Source organism: Triturus cristatus, chromosome 12, assembly GCF_964204655.1.
Source record: "Triturus cristatus chromosome 12, aTriCri1.1, whole genome shotgun sequence".
NCBI classification, from domain to species: domain Eukaryota; kingdom Metazoa; phylum Chordata; class Amphibia; order Caudata; family Salamandridae; genus Triturus; species Triturus cristatus.
Genome location: NC_140595.1, coordinates 606,302,153 through 606,320,242, shown reverse-complemented (window position 1 = coordinate 606,320,242; position 18,090 = coordinate 606,302,153). Strand labels below are relative to the sequence as shown.

At 47.6% G+C, this 18,090-nt stretch overlaps 1 protein-coding gene across 1 annotated transcript in view; it reads left to right on the top strand.

Annotated features, from left to right (window-relative positions):
- Window positions 1-18,090, top strand: part of LOC146776371 (blastomere cadherin-like) — a 562,924-nt gene that overhangs the window by 446,124 nt on the left and 98,710 nt on the right. The window contains exon 12 of the mRNA XM_085639655.1: window positions 13,395-13,619. Coding sequence (XP_085495781.1) covers window positions 13,395-13,619 — 225 coding nt within the window. The remainder of the gene's footprint in view (window positions 1-13,394; window positions 13,620-18,090) is intronic.

Below are 18,090 nucleotides of genomic sequence, written 5' to 3'. Positions count from 1 at the left end.
ATAAGGTGTTGGGGAAATCTCCCCGTACCTGAAGGGTTTGAGAGGTTTCTCAGTTGGAGTATGTCCTCCCTAGGCAGAATTTAAGTCACAAAAAATACCCCAATGAACCAGCACGTGGTCAATGGGGCTGGTTATCTAATTATACAAAAAATGGGGGAGGGGAAGGAAGGAAGGGGGCCTCTCTAATGAAAGGTTGCACCTAACTCAACCATGAATGTGAGGAAGGAAAACACTCTTTGTTTAATTACCCTCACACACCCTAGTGGTGTCATGCTTCATCATGGGGTCACCCCGACTCCTAAAAGTCGGGGTGGGCTCGACCACAGTGTTGGGAGCTCTTTGGATAAATGAAGACAAGGGGGATTAAAGATTAAAAAACCTCAGGCAGACCCCTGGTTTCCCTTTATTCTTGGATCTGTCTGGGTTATTAAAAAATCTTAAAAACTGGTCCGTAGGAGTATTATGGTCCTAAGACCCTAGTGCCGACATGTTTCAGTCCTGGGTGGCCGTGTAGGTCCTGGACTTTCTTCAGGGCAAAGGATACCCCCTCTGGGAATTATAAGGTAGGGGAGTCCCTATCCTATCAATGAAGCAAGGGCAGAGTAGCTGCTCCTCGTGTGCAAACAACAGATAACTTATCTGTTATGTGTGATCCTCCATCCTTCTTGGGGAGGCTGATTGTATCACACAGGACCGGTAGAATACTGTGCTTGGTCTTCTATTCAAGATCTCGCCCCGCTTCTTATACCTAATAGGTACCGGTCCTCGGCTTGTGCTCTAGCCGCCACTTCCACTCACAGCCCCCCTGCTTCTCGGCGTTCACTCCGAGTGGGCTCGCCAGTGCAGTACCATTACATCGGGGCCGGCCCCAAGGTGCTCTTACAGGCCGCAGAACCCCAGGTTACGGAGGCCCGCAGCTCCGCCTACTCCAGCCACCGCGTGAGTCCCGGGCAGCTCCGCGTTCCGGCAGGCATCCTATTTGGGCGATGCTGCCGCTTCGGAGTCTCACAATCTGTTTCGGGCTTGTCAGGGGACCTGGTTCGAACCAATTCGGCCCTTTCTGCCCCGCCTGCACGGTGAGAATCACGCTTTCGGGCCAGCGGCGGGCGGGAGCGAAGAAACAGCGTCCTAGCTTGCCGTCATCTTGGCCACGCCCCGGTATTTTTTATTTTAATGATATATATCATAATAAAAAATGTTTTAATCATTTGATATACTGATACAAAAATTTGGTTTATCTCCTGATTTTTACAAATATGAACTTTTATGTAATTCTATTCTAGACTTCTCTTAATTTCCTTCAAACGTTTCTTCTGATTTAGAAATGTTTATTCAAACTGTAGCTATTTCATCTCATGCTGTATCTTTCATTTATAAAACAATTAATTATTTTCAAGGGAATAATATAAATTTTCTATCTACGATATATGGAAGAAAATTTGGTTAAATAATATTTCAGGATGGTTACCTGTGTGCTTATTTTAAACAAATGTGTTCATACTTTAATTGTCTAAGGACTCCCTTAAAGTTATTTCATGCAAAACTTTTATCTTCTTCTATTTGCTGCCATTGTAATCTGAATCCAGGTTTGTTAAAGCATATGCTTTATGAATGTAATTTTGTGTTCGAGGTATGTGTGCTGTAGATACACATGCTTTGCATACTCCTGCTATCTAGTGTTGGGCCCGGATGTTTGCAAGTTGTTTTTGTCTTCGAAGAAGTCTTTCCAGTCACAAGGTACGGTGACTCCTCCTTTCGGTGATGGTGCGCATGGTCATTGACTCCATTATTAAATTGCGGATGTGTATTGCCGTGCTCCGGGTCAGAATCGTTTCTTGGGTTCCCCTCGGTGCGCAATTCACTTACCATTGATGGTATGTTTCAAACGCGTTTTCCACTACTCCGCATTTCGATTTGGTCAATGAAATCTACATTTCAGAACGGAAGGTTTCGTGGGCGTCCTCTGGGCCTAACAGCGTTGGTCCGGCTCTCCGTCAATGGACCGGACTCCAGTTAAATTCTGCCCCCACAGCTAAGCCAACTACCCGCGCACCGACTTGCATCAGGTGTGTAACTTGTGCTTGTCTCCAGAGCACAGAGAACAAGACTGCGACACGTGCAATTAGTTTTGATCCAAGAAAACTCTGTGTGATCGTCAGGCTTGACGTCGGTAGATGCAGCGCCAGCATATAAACGACACACTGGATATCTTCGTTGAGGAATCCAAGCAAGATGACCTCGAGCCCACAGCGGCCGAGGAAGAGCAGGCCTTCGCTGTGTTGAACATCCGATTCAGAGTTGGAGATAGACGTCGACGATGTGCCGCAGGGACAGAGTGACGTGAGTACAGAAGACCCCTTGCCCCGTCCACCCATCCCTAACAAATCTAAGGCTTCGGCACCACCTCCGCCTTCTGGCCAAGGTCAGCACCGAGACAATGTTTCTGACATTCTGCCTCCCGGCTCGGCACCAAAACTTACTGTTAAGCTTTCAGGCTCGGGACCAAGTCGGCTCAAATCCACTTTCAGCAACCTTTGGAGCCGAAATCTTCTGCGCCAAAAGGTCACTCCATCTCGGCTCTAAAATCCTTCGGTACCGAAAATTAAAGAAGTCCCTTCAGCACCTTCGGATCTGAAAATAGACATTGTACCGTCCAAACCGGATCCCAAGCAAAATAAACTCTATATTAGTCCTGACACAGGACATATTCATGCCAAGACGCCATACAAGCACAAGCTTCCTGATGACGATAGTCATTATAAAATCCCTTTGAAAAAGAAAAATGTTGGTACTAGCCCTTTCCATCCCCTACCATCATCTCCTCCTCCTCCCTCTTCCCCAACTTTACATCCTTTACATATTAAACCTCATCACTCTCTATTATCTCACCATGGCAGAGACAATACTGATGAGGGAGACACATTTACCAGTTGATCCATAGATGGAGTATACAATTGACCCTCCAATGGATAATGATCCTGACCTTTACGCTGTCAAGCCATCTTCACCTGATGACAAATATTCTTATCTAGAACTCATTGCCAGGGCTGCACAATACCATGAGGTGGACCTCCACAAAGTATCCTTAGAGGAGGACATCCTATTTGAGACTTTAGGATACCCTGACATAGGTCAAGCCAGACACTCCCTATGCTCAAAGGTATAATAAGGCACCCAGACAATTTTTTTAAAGACCTTGTACCTGCACGAACCCTCACTCCTAGAGTCGACAAGAAATATAAACCTCCCCCAACAGACCCAGTATTTATTAAAGGCCAGTAACCACTTGATTCTTCTGTAGTATCTAATGCTCTTAAGCAAACGAATTCTCAAACTTCGGGGGATGCTGCTCCCCCAGATAAAGAGTAAAAGCTCATTAATGCTTCTGGCAAGCGTATAGCTGCACAAGCGGCAAATCACTGGTGCATTGCTAACACGCAGGGCCTTCTAGCCTGATACGATAGGGCGCACTGGGACGAAATGGAGCAGTTATTACAATATTTCCGAGATGAGCTTAAAGCCAAAGCTCAAGAACTAGTCCAGGAAGGAAAATTAATTTCCAACTCTTCTATAAGGTGTGCTCTAGATGCTGCTGACACCGCAGCTATGGAGGTAAATACTATCATCTTACTCAGAAGCAGTGGCGGTTGGTGAAATTTGAAAGTGGTGAGGCTTAAAACAATTGTCATACTTCACTGCGGTGAGCGAGCGCCACAGAAGCACAGCCAAGCAGTGGGCATGTGCCTGCTTCTCTACTATGCATCAGCTGTGCATGCATGGCGTGTGGCCACCCTACGTCCCCTATAAGTTAAATGATGTTGATTATATGTACGCTGTTTATTATTTGAAATGCAATAAAAACTGAAATCAAAGGTAAAAAATGTGTGACTCATCCCTGACAGAGATGAACATGAGATCCCTTGAAATTGGCACATGAAACATTATTTAGGTAGCTATGCTAAATTAGAGCGAACAATTTGAATGGCAGAAACGGTGAGCAGGGATAGCCTCTGTCTCTTTTTCCGATTTCTTTTTCTAAAGTTCATTCATTAACAAAGAGAAATTGTGAGTTATGGGTTTGAAAATTACACACCTCGCGCACACAAAAAACAGACGTGCGGCTCTGTGCTGAGGCAGTGCAGTTCTTTGTGAAACATGACAGCCCCTGATTTGGACTTCGGGGGCCGTATGATGTTGTTTTCTGTGCTGCGTCAGCGCATACGGGGTTTGCGCGCATCTTTTTATTATGACCTTGCATCTCACCTTCCTCTGAATACAGCTGTCATTTACTGAGAGTTCGTCTTACTGGAAGCTGAAACTTTTAACCAGTGTGATCTTTCTCAGCACCAGCATGTGCTGGAGACCCACCTCAACTCCTCTCAGCTCAGTTCTTAAAGGAGGCTGAGGGTTCACGCCCTTCTCCAGCTCGGACCTTTGTCAGAATGTTAAGTGAGACGCTTTGCCATTGAGGCACAAGTGAGCAGCGAGGTACTCTCCCGTGCCGTATTCACTGAGATATACCAACAGACACAAATACCTCGAGATACGTCTGTTCCGCAGTGGATCCACGTGTCTTGCGTGGCACGTTCGAGCATTTCTCTATTTATAGCCAGTTGCACGTTGCATTCTAGGGCTTGTAGTTTTGTTCCTACCATTTTCCATATGGGCAAACAAATCCCAGCAGGTAACGTTTTGTTGACTAAAAGCCAAATGTGATTGAAAGCAGCAGACATGAGACGGGGGCTAACGGAAGTCGTGTGTTAAATCTTTATATACCGTTTATATCCAGCGGAGGCCGGCATGCTCGAGGGGGGGAAATAAACAAACAAAATAAAACGTTAAACCTTACCTACCTGAGTGAGTGCCGGAGTACCGCACCGCCTCCGCTCCAGGCCAGTCACTCGTGAGTCCTCGTGTTCCTGCTGCAGGAAGCAGGCAGTTTCCTGCTTCCCTACGCAATGCACTACGCACACCAATCAAAAGGTTGGTAGGCACAGCAGGTGAGCACCCCAGCCGGGACATTTTCTCTGCATAGAGAAAAAGGGAGAGTGGGCGGTCCTGCTCGTGGGCAGGGGGGGAGTGGCTCACCCACTGTTGTGGGTACTGACTGTTTGGTCAGCTCCAGGGCCGACTAAACAGTCAGTACCCCCAACAGTGGGCAAGCCACTCCCCCCCTGCCCTCGAGCAGGACCGCCCACCCTCCCGCCCCCAACCAGGTACAGAGGCACATTTGCTTTCTCGCAATGCGAGAAGGCAGAAACATAAATGGTCGTTTTTACCGTTTATGTTTCTGCCTTCTCGCACCGCGAGAAAGCAGTGGGGCGACGCCCCCACGCCCTAATGGGGGAGCCGCCACTGCTCAGAAGGCATGCCAGGTTATGGACTTCTGGGTTTAAACCATTCATTCTAAATACACCTCTTCATAAACAACATCTTTTTGGCCCCGAAGTTGATCAAGCGCTAGAAAAAATGAAAAAGGACACTGAAGTTGCCAAGTCTAAGGGAGCACTTCAGTCTCCTAACAGAGGTTCCTTTCGGCGCTCCTTTTACCGGGGAGGGTCCAAGTCAACAACCTCAGATCAAAACACTTCCTCCTACAAGGGTAACAGCCAGTCCTCTTCTCCAAGAGGATTTTTCAGAGGAGGCTGTAGGGGAAACAGTTCCAAAGATAAGGGTAAAAACACCACACTCCGTAACTCCCCTTCCCCCAATAGGCAGTGACTTCCCCACGCTTCCCTCCGATTATTCCACTTTCTCCCCATTTGGGAATCTATAACAACCGACAAATGGGTGCTTAGAATTATACAACATGGTTATTGCCAGGAGCCTACCACCAATCCTCCAAATATTCCACCACATTTTCACAAATTGTCACCAGACCACCTACTATTTCTCGAAGAAGAGGTGCAATCTCTCTTACTGAAAGGAGCTATAAAACCATTTCCTCTTCAGTACCAAGGGTCAGGGGTCTAGTCTTTCTACTTTCTGACCCCCCAAAAGGGCGGCTCACTAAGACCTATTCTATATCCCAGAGAGTTGAACCGATACATACTGTCAGAGCACTTACACATGGTGACTCTTCGACAGGCACTTCATCTTTTACAGCAAGGCAATTTTATGTCCACTCTAGACTTAATGGACGCATATTTTTACATTCCAATTCATCCAGCTCATCGCAAATACCTCAGATTTATGATAGCAGGCAAGCATTACCAGTTCAAAGTACTTCCGTTTGGAGTCTCCACTGCTCCCAGAGTATATACCAAATGTCTAGCAGTAGTAGCCACTCATCTCAGAAGACAATGTATTCATGTCCTACCCTACCAAGACAACTGGCTCATCAAAACCAGCTCTTACCAAAGCTGTCCGCAACACACTCAGACAACAATACAATTACTTCATTGATTGGGCTTCACCATCAATGCACAAAAGTCTTACCTGTGTCCTGCACAAATGCAGTCTAATCTAGGAGCTACTGTCAACACTAAAAGCTCTAGCCTCTCCCAATGCAGCCAGAATTCACAAGATTCAGTCTTTAGTACAAGAATGTCTAGCGAGTCAATGGAATCAATCACAGGGTCAAATTTTTTTCATGGAGTTTTATATAGCACGCCCCTGACCCGAAGGTATCAGTGCGCTTTACATGAGTGCCAGTTACGTTACAGACGGACACATGAATTTTTGTTAGGCACAGGGAGATTGTGATTTTCCCAGAATCACAGAATGTTGAGCGTCCCTGCTGAGACTGGAACTCAGTTCCCCAGCTTCGAGGTCAACCATCCTGGCCATTAGGCCACATTCTCCCCCCGTCAATTAACCGATCTAGTGTTGGTAAGCGGCCGCACCCATCGCTCTCTGCAGTGGTGGAACCCACAAAACTTATCAAAAGGGCGGCCCTTCATAGACCCTATTCCACAAATAGTGCTAACAGCAGACACATCTCTCACCGGTTGGGGTGCCCATATCCAACATTACACAATACAGGGTCTGTCGAGCGACATTCACAAAAGTCTCCATATCAAGTACCTAGAACTTCTGGCAGTGTTCCTAGCACTCAAAGCTTTTCAGACTCACCTTATAGGCAAAGCTGTCTTAGTCCACACAGAAAACACAACAGCAATGTACTATGTACAAAAACAAGGAGGGACTCCAACTGTCACGCCACTCACAAAACATTTGGGACTGTGCAATTCATCACAACATCTATCACCTGGCAGAACACCTTGCAGGAGTAGAGAATCAGATTGCCGACCTCCTAAGCAGATAGAGGCAGCAAGTTTACGAGTAGGAACTTCATCAACAAGTTCTTCTTCCCTACTTCCAACACTGGGGATTTCCACAAATAGATCTGTTCACCACAGTAGACAACGCAAAATGCCCAAACTTCCCATCCAGGCAAGGCCCTATGGATAAATTGGTCAGGTATATTTGCTGCCCTTATCCGCCTCTCCCGCTACTTACATTGCTAGTTCGGAAGCTCAGACTAACATCCCTTACACTGATCCTAGTAGCCCCCACATGGGCACGCCAACCTTGGTATACCACCCTGTTAGAACTGTCTGTGGTTCCTCATCAAAAACGACATTGCACCTCCAGTCTCCTCACTCAGAACCAAGGAGAAATCAGACATCCAAATCCCAAGGAGCTCAACCTAGCGATTTGGCTCCTGATGTCATAGAGTTTAGTTATTTAAATCTACCACCACAATCTCTGACTATTTTAAAAGAAGCAAGTAAGCCTACTACCAGGGCTTGCTATGTAGCAAAATGGAAAAGATTTGTTATCTATTGTAATAACAACAAGATCAATCCTCTAAGCGCTTCTATACAAAATATTATCTGTTACCTGTTGCATTTACAGCAAACAGGGTTGGCTTACACATCTATTCATTTACGCCTTGCAGCAGTGGCTGCCTATTTGCCAAGCAGACAGCATTTATCTCTTTTCAAAATTCCAGTAACCAAAGCTTTCATGGAAGGTTTGAAAAGAGTAATACTGCCAAGAGTTCCACCCGCACCAGTGTGGAATCTTAATATTGTCCTTACAAGACTTATGGGTCCACCCTTTGAACCCTTACATAAATGTCCTCTACAGTTCCTCTCATGGAAAGTTGCTTTTCTCATTGCTATCACTTCATTGAGGAAAGTTGGTGAGCTACAGGCTTTAACCCTAGAAGAACCTTTCTTTCAACTCCATGAAGATAGAGTTGTTTTTCGCACCAATCCAAAATTCCATCCCAAAGTGATTTCTGGTTTTGATATTAACCAATCAGTTGAGGTACCTGTGTTTTTTCTTAACCTGATTCAGTGTTAGAAAGAGCTCTCCACACGCTAGACGTTAGAAGAGCTTTATTATATTACATGGTAAGGTCCAAAGATTTTCGTAAAGCCAAACAACTATTTGTTGCATTTGCTCCACCTCACAAAGGCAACCCCATCTCTAAATCAGACATTTCAAAATGGATTGTTAAATGTATTCAAATATGCTATGCTAAAGCCAAAAGAACTTTATCCAAACCCCCTAGAGCGCATCACAAGTCACCGTGGGCTGTCACTGCATGTGTGTCATGGTCACTGAGGCTAGAGTGCACAAACATCTTTAAAAAAACATTGACAACACCAATAGGTGTTGCGTAGGCAAAACCTATTGGCTTTGCCAATGCTTGTTATTTTTTTTTATATTGTACTCTTTTTTTGTGGCGTACCAGGAAGCAAATTTATTGATTCATCTTGGATAAGTAAATACAAAAATGGCACCCTGTCATTTCATAGGCATGTGGATTCCTTTTTTTCCCTTTTCTGGCCATTGCTACACAGGGTCAGCAAACTGCATTGGCAGAGCCAATAGGTCCAAAATATGAGACCTATTAGCTTTGTGTTCTGCTTGGGTTTTCGGATCAGATAGAACCCACTCATCAGGGCCTCACTAACCCAGCCAGAACGTTACCCCCTCCCTAGAACCTATTTACAATCCTACAACCACATATATCTATCACCTAAGGACAGGGGATTCCTACTATGTATACCAAGATCTCACAATCGGCGGCCTCGCGATCCCCTACGAATCCAGACCTCTCTGCCCAAACGACAGTATCACAAGTGGCGGCCTCGCGGTCCCATACGAACCCAGACCTCTCTGCCCATACGACAGTATCACAAGTGGCGGCCTCGCGGTCCCATACGAACCCAGACCTCTCTGCCCAGACGACAGTATCACAAGTGGCGGCCTCGCGGTCCCATACGAACCCAGACCTCTCTGCCCATACGACAGTATCACAAGTGGCGGCCTCGCGGTCCCATACGAACCCAGACCTCTCTGCCCAGACGACAGTATCACAAGTGGCGGCCTCGCGGTCCCATACGAACCCAGACCTCTCTGCCCAGACGACAGTATCAGCACAAGTGGCGGCCTCGCGGTCCCATACGAACCCAGACCTCTCTGCCCAGACGACAGTATCACAAGTGGCGGCCTCGCGGTCCCATACGAACCCAGACGACAGTATCAGCACAAGTGGCGGCCTCGCGGTCCCATACGAACCCAGACCTCTCTGCCCAGACGACAGTATCAGCACAATCGGCGGCCTCGCGATCCCCTACGAATCCAGACCTCTCTACCCAGATGGCAGTCTCATACGACAGTTCATCCTATGGTTACCATAACATACAAAAAGGGCTCACTATTCATCAGATCACACAAGGATTGTCAGTTTGAGTACAGCCTGTTCTCAGGTTCGAGGGGCTCCTCTTTCCCCTATTCAGTTACCACTTACCTGATCAGGGTTAACATCTGTTCATGTAGCCGCAGCTGACTAGAAGAATAGGCTACCTTCTTATACAAGAACACGCAGTACATGTTGGTTCACTACAAACTGGATGTTTTATTACTCATTACATACATAATCACATAACATTACGATATAACACATAACCTGCAAAGAAAAGTGAAAGATTAAGTTGTACACTCTAATAAGAAAGGGTCGACATCACCTTAGTAGTATGTAGCCTGCACTCAGTGGTCATCTAGGTTCCCTTCTCGTCTGTATCTCGGCTCGCCGGGAGTCACCCTTCTTCGAGTCACTGGGACCTCTCCCTTATCGGCTACTCTCTCCTCTCTGGCTATTCTGCTAGGAAAGCATCTGTCTCTCGGTTCTTCTCCGCCTTCAAGATGGCGTCTGTCTTCCCTGGAATAAGTAGTAGCTTTACTGCTAACGGCCAGATGCCGCCTACGGACTGAACATGTAACTGCCTAAAACTTTCACTAATATAGAGGTGCATTTCCTCATGGAAAATTCCGGCCCGTAACCTGCCGCCCACCAAATTCTTGTACCTCCCCGTACCAAGGACACGTTCCCAGCCGGCCGGCCTGATGTAGTGTCTTCGGCATGAAGAAAAATACAATCCTTCGATAAGGGCCGGCCTGAACCGGTTCTCTCCAAGCGAATAACACCTCATAACTAAAACATAGCTTTTGGCCTAGAAGCATCCCAAGCTGCCGAAGCAGAAAGAAAGATGGAGTCTCTCCCGTTTGAGGCCTAACAGGCCTGAATTCAGCACAGCTCCATGAAATACTCTCACTATAGGACAGGTTATCCCTAATACTAACGAATCTATCCCCTAGGCTATATATGCAAGCCCTGATCTATGGGGAAGAGCACAGAATCATATCAAAGTGCCTAGTAAATAGGCTCCATTCACTACTCTAACCCTTAGGCTTGAATGATAAGAGACTGAAGTCACATCCAATCACTTGTTAACACAAGAAGGCCAGGAAAATCGAGCAGAACATTTTGCCATTGCTTGTCTCCCTTCTTGACAAAACCCACTCAACCACTTCTAGGAGTTTATAATGTATTTCCTCCATACATGTCTAGAGATAGGTGAGGAGCTGTGTAATGTGAGAAGTTGGCCTGGTATATGCTGTCTACTAGTTATAGAGGGCACCTTGCAGCAGTCCAAACAACCCTTATTGATGATTAGGTCAAAGACAACCTTTATTGAAAGCTATCCTAGTGGTAGCTATGGAGAGCAGCCTTCAGGCTAAGTCTCGAAGGAATGTAAAGCAGCTTGTTTTACCAGTCTGTAACCTCCTGAATGACCAAATGACAGGAGAACCATAAAAGGTATATATAAAATATATGTATTTATTACTAAACGAGGGATGCAGGTCTCGGAAGTGCTGAGAGCACAGATGAACCTCAGAGACCACGGGAACCTACCTCCTGTGTTGCAGAAATCTTCGGAGTCCTTCAGGAGCTGGGTAGATGCAAACCGGTCAGATGCGTTTCAAGTGCCTGCCTTGCAGGGGAGTAACTCCTTTACTCCAAGGGAGATTCCTCCGTCATCCAGCGTCGTGCAGATAGTCGAAGTACTTGGGTTTCTGTAGCAGAGTTTAGTCCAGGTAAATCTAAAGTCCGGTAGTCAGGGGTTCCTACTTTATACCCACGGAAGTGGTGGGACAAACTCTGGGAACCCACCTATGGGAAGGTCAGGACAGAGGGGTGGCTACACCCATGTCCTTTGTCCAGTTTCGCGCCAGAGCAGGAACAAATGGCTCCTGCAACCAGTTTGAGCTGGACTATGCACAGGGACACCAAATGTGCCCCCAGTGCAGACATCAAAGCTCTCTCAGAGTGCACCCACCCAACCCCTAATACACTAAAGCCTGTCTGGGAGGTGGTCACATCTCCCTGTGACAGGAACCCTATTGTCCAGCCTTCCCCTGCCCAGAGTTTTGTCCAGCAGCAGGAGGGCAGACTTGTGTCTGTGGCTGGCAGCATCCATTTTGTGATGCAAGGGTCAAGAAAGCTGGTACCGGGTGTACCGGTGTTGTCATATTTCTCCCTCTACCAGGGTGTAATCATACCTCCCACACCAGTTACTGGTGTGGAGGTATGATTCCAAGGTGTTTGATACCAAACACAACATGTTTCCATGCAGCCATTTTAAAGTTAGCATTTACCACGAGGTTATAATGCACTCAAGTATATATGGTTGGCTGCATCACAAACAACCCCGGAATATAGGTTCTGAAGGCTGCAGAGGGGCTCTGCTCATGCATGGGCACCCTCTCACATAAAACCCAGCACCCTGCCTTCAGGATTGATAAGGTCTGCCATAGGTATGACTGATAAGTTTATATGTGTAGTAATTAGGATAGATATAGTGAACCTATATCTAAGTAAGGGGTGCGTGCATTACCTTACACAGGCTGCTGTAGCAGATCTGTTGTGTCATTTTGAATGGTCTCTCAAGGGTGGCATAGTACATGCTGCAGCCCCTGGGAGGCCTCTAGAGTACCTATGCCCTGGGTACATAGTATACCATATACTAGGGACTGATAAGGGTACCCCAGAATCCATTCTGGTGTGTACCTAAAGTACATGAACAACCAATTTAGGGAGAAAGCAGATAGACTGGGGTCCTGATTAGCAGGATCCCAGTCAAACTAAGTGGAAAACCAGCAAAACACCAGGAAAAAAGTGGGGGTAACTATGCAGTCAGATTCCACCTTTCTTCAATGGTCACTGTGGCTAGGGTGCACATGGCTTTGTGAGGTCTCCCTCACAAGTCACTGTTTGCTGTCACTGAATGTTTGTCATGGTCACTGTAGCTAGGGTGCACATGGCTTTATGAGGTCTCACCCACAAGTCACCTTGGACTGTCACTGCATGTGTGTCATGGTCACTGTGGCTAGAGTGCACGAACATCTTTAAAAAACATTGACAACACCAATAGGTGTTGCGTAGGCGAAACCTATTGGCTTTGCTAATGCTTGTTATTTTTTATATTGGACTCTTTTTTTTGGCATACCAGGAAGCAAATGTATTGATTCATCTTGGATCAGTAAATACAAAAATGGCACCCTGTCATTTCATAGGCACGTGGATTCAGTTTTTTCCCTTTTCTGGCCATTGTTACACAGGGTCAGCAAACAGCATTGGCAGAGCCAATAGGTCCAAAATATGAGACCTATTAGCTTTGCCACTGCTTGTCTCCCTTCTTGACAAAACCCACTCAACCACTTCTAGGAGTTTATAATGTATTTCCTCCATATATGTCTAGAGGTAGGTGAGGAGCTGTTGAACAGACCTTACTATGTAAAACTTTTTTCTCATTCATCATTCTGACATGCAACAGTGTGAAGGTATTTGGAGTGGGGTCTCGAGGGACATGGAGGTGGGATTTAAAATGTGGGGTTTTACATGACAGGAGCTGACATTATTCATTGGCATCTCATTGTATGGGCAACGTATTGGACCAACAAATACTTGTATTGACAAGGAGGTGACCGTGTATTATATTACTTTGACAGCTGTGCTGTGCATGTAAACCTCAAGCATTGTGTGCAGTTGGTGACTTTGCCTTTTGTATCAGTGATATGCTTGTTTCCTGCAGGGTTTCCACCAGGAACAAGCACGGTCACTGTTGTCCTGCGCCTTCTAGACGTGAACGACAATGGACCGGAGCCCGATCCTCGCATGTTCACGGTCTGTACTGAGAATTCAGAGGCTCAGATGTTGACTATCATTGACCTGGACAGACCCCCAAACACCTTTCCATTCCGAGCTGAACTAATGCACGAGTCTGCAGCAACCTGGGACGTGCACATGAAGGAGAAAGGTATTTGTGAACTGTGGGAAGTGCGTTGGCAAGGTATGACAGAGGCAGGAAAGTCAATGAAGCAAGATAACTAGTATTGTTCATTATCTTTTATTGAAGGAGAAAGTTTTTATGACCTCCCTTTCTCTCCTTGGACCTTTATACTTTGCAGAAATGCTTTGTAAAGCGTATTATCAAACTTCAGGAATTTGGAGTAGAGCACAGTCCCAGCGCTGTCCTTGGTTACATTCTTACTCTCATGCAGTGTTTTGATGCATCCATGTGATGATCTGTAGTCTAGTCGATCATGCTAATGAATATACTGATGCATCCCTCTTGAAGCAGACTGCAGACCAGTTGCTGTTATATTGCAAACTGATCAGTACCCCACGTTGTTTGCTCAAGTCCCTTCTATAATAGGCAATTCTACCACAAAATGGACATTGCAGTTTTTTACGCTCTCTCATCTCCCTCATTTGTTTGTCATCACCATCAAATGTCTTTATTCGGCTTATAAAGCCATAAAAGTATACATCAACAAATAGACATAATAAAACACACAACACATAATAAAACAATGAATCGATTCAAAAGTGCATCATATATCAAGTAAATTATCATATAAGATTACAAAAACTCTCCCATACCATGACTTTTCATAGCAGTTATTGGGCTTCTCAACACTAATAGTCACTAGATAATGAAATGTATCCCATATATGAACTTGTAAGGGCCCTAAAAAGTAACGCAAATCATGCCTACATATACTATAGGTCAGTGGTTCTTAGTCTGTGGTCCGAGGACCCCTGAAGGCCCACATGGCTTGCTCACAGGGTCTGCGGCTGTTTAAAAAAATTAAACAGTAAAATTGATCAATCAAAATATCAAAGTATAAACAAATAGGCAAGCAACATTGATATTCTTAAACCTTTTCTATATTTGATTGTTAATTACACAAAATACTCAAATATTTGAGCATGTGTTTGGTGTATACTAGTTTTTGTACTTTTGTGTAGTTTTTTGAGGTGCAGATCATAGAAATTGCTTAGGCAGGGGGTCCCCAGCTTCCAATAATGATTCCAGTCCTGATTCAGTGGGGATCCAAAGAAGTCAAAAGGTTAAGAACCGCTGCTATAAGTTAAAATGACTTCCCACAACATCAATACCAGAAAGCACCTGTCAAGAAAAATATAAAGGGCAGTTAAAAGTGACTAGTGTCATAGGAAGCAAAGTTATTGCAAATCATTATAAAATATACAATTTTAGAATTCATTAACCAAATTTTAGCCCTAGTACATTGTAAAACAAGATAAAATCAGCATTTAATCAAAATTAAATATAAACTCAGGTTTTGAATGCAATTACTAAAAAATAGATACACCATATGTTTTCCTAATTAAAGGAGCACGACGCCGACTCCCTCCACGCACTCGACGCCGGCCGACACAACACCTGCTTCCAGGCCGCCCCGAAACGGACCCACGGACCCTTCTCCTGCCGCACCTGCAGCTTCACCTGTGACAGACCCACCAAACCTCCAAGAACTGGACCCAACCACCTCCGCTGCATTCTACTCAACACCCGCTCCGCACGCAAACACGCCGTCGAGCTCTGGGGCCTGCTCGACACCTCCGACCCAGACGTGGCCTTCCTCACCGAGACCTGGTGGAACGACTGCTCGGCACCAGACATCGCCATTGCCATCCCGGACGCCTACAAGATCACCCAAAGGGACCGCGCCAATGGAATCGGAGGAGGAATAGCCATCGTCTACAAGTCCACCCTCAAGGTCACCACCCATGCAGACGACACCCTCAACACCGCCTAACACCTGCACTTCCAGATCCACACCGACCCCAACACCACCCTCAGAGGAACACTCATCTACAGACCCCCAGGACCCCAGGCTCACTTCAGCGACTCCATCGCCGACCTCGCCAGCACCCACGCACTCGCCTCCACAGACTACATCCTCCTCGGGGACCAGAATTTCCACCTCGAGAACAACAACAACGCCAACTCCGCCACTCTGAATGAAAACCTCGCCAACCTCGGCCTCAGACAACTCGTCACCGCACCCACCCATGCCGCAGGCCACACGCTGGACGCCGTCTTCTCCACAAGCACTCACGTCGCCTTCGACCACACCTCCGAACCCCACTGGACCGACCACCGCTGCATCCACTTCACCTTCAAAAAACCAACCACACACCACCGCACCCAACAGCTGCCGCGCCGCTGCTGGAACAAAGTCACCGAAGACCAGCTGACCACCACCCTCGCCCAGAACCCACCTATCAACCCCACCTGCCCTGACGCCGCAGCCCGCAACCTCAGACAGTGGATCGACGATGGCGCCAACACCCTCGCCCCACTCAAGAGACCATCCAACAGCCACGCCAGCAGGAGAGCCACCTGGTTCACCGACGAACTCCTGACCTCCAAACACGCCTGCCGTAAGCTGGAGAAGAAATGGCTCCACAAACGAACGCCAGAAAACCACGCAGCCCACAAGGACGCCACCCGCAGACATCACCACCTCATCAGACTTGCCAAGAGATCCTCCTTCAAAGACCGCCTGGATAACAACGCACACGACAGCAAAGAGCTCTTCCGCATCGTGAAAGAACTCTCCAACCCCGACGCCAGCGCCAACGACATCCCGCCCTCACAAAAACTGTGCGACTCACTGGCCACCTTCTTCCACCGCAAGATGGCTGACATCCACAACAGCTTCAAACCCACGACCGCACTAACGACGCACAACTCCACCCGCCCCGCGATCACCAACAGCGCCAACCGCCTGACCTCCTGGGCCAATACCAACGACGACGAGACACGCAAGATCATGAACTCCATCCACTCTGGATCTCCGTCAGACCCATGCCCACACCACGTATTCAACAAAGCAGACGCGGCCATCGCACCCCAGCTACGGAGGGTCATCAACATCTCCTTCGAAAAAGCGACATTTCCGGAAAGCTGGAAGCACGCCGAAATCAACGCCCTCCTCAAAAAGCCCAAGGCGGACCCCAAGGACCTCAAGAACTTCCGACCCATCTCCCTGCTCCCGTTCCCGGCAAAGGTTGTCGAGAAAATCGTCAACATTCAACTGACCCGCCACCTCGAAGACAACAACATCATGGACCCGTCCCAATCCGGATTCAGACGTAACCACAGCACCGAGACAGCCCTAATCGCCGCCACAGACGACATCAGACGCCAACTGGACAACGGCGAAACATCAGCCCTCATCCTCCTGGACCTGTCAGCCGCATTCGACACGGTCTGCCACCGCACCCTAAAGACACGTCTCCATGAAGCCGGAATCCAAGAGAAGGCCCTTGACTGGACCTCGTCCTTCCTCTCCGGCAGAACCCAGAGTGTCCGCCTCCCACCTTTCCGGTCAGAAGCCACCGACATCATCTGCGGCGTCCCCCAGGGCTCATCCCTCAGCCCGACGCTGTTCAACATCTACATGGCCCCCCTCGCACAAGTGGCCCGCCACCACAACCTCAACATCATCTCCTACGCCGGCGACACCCAGCTCATCCTCTCCCTCATCAAGGACCTTCACACCGCCAAATCCAACATTCACGAGGGCATGAAGGCCATCGCCGACTGGATGAGGAGCAAACGTCTGAAACTGAACTCGGACAAGACGGAGGTCCTCATCCTCGGACCCACCCCCTCAGCCTGGGACAACTCCTGGTGGCCGACCGCTCTGGGGACAGCACCGACACCAACCGACCACGCACGCAACCTAGGATTCATCCTCGACTCCTCCCTCTCCATGTCCAAGCAAGTCAACGCCGTCTCCTCCTCTTGCTACAACACCCTACGCATGCTCTGCCGGATCTACAAATGGATCCCGACCGAAACAAGAAGAACAGTGACACAGGCCCTCTTCAGCAGCAGACTGGACTACGGCAACGCACTCTACGCAGGAATCCCAGCCAAACACCAACGGCGGCTATAAAGCATCCAAAACGCCTCCGCCCGACTGATCGTCAACGCCCCCCGCCGCAGCCACATCACCCCCGTCCTGAAAGACCTGCACTGGCTCCCCATCGACAAGAGGATCACCTTCAAGCTCCTCACCCACGCACACAAAGCACTCTACAACGCCGGACCAGCCTACCTGAACAGCAGAATCAGCTTCTACACCCTTACCCGCCAGCTCCGCTCCGCCAACCTCGCCCTCGCAGATGTCCCCCGCATCCAACGTACGACCGCCGGCGGCAGATCCTTCTCTTACCTCGCCGCCAAAACCTGGAACACCCTCCCAACCCACCTACGACAGACCCAAGACCTACTCGCCTTCAGAAGACTCCTCAAGACCTGGCTCTTTGAGCAGTAACTTTGAGGAGACCGTAATTGCTGTAGACAAATCATACCAGTTTAGTGTTAGCTGCCCAGAAGATCGGGGTCAAAAATTGTTTTTGCAGTGGACTGTATAAAGAACAAAAAAGCATAAAGTGTGTGGTGCTTT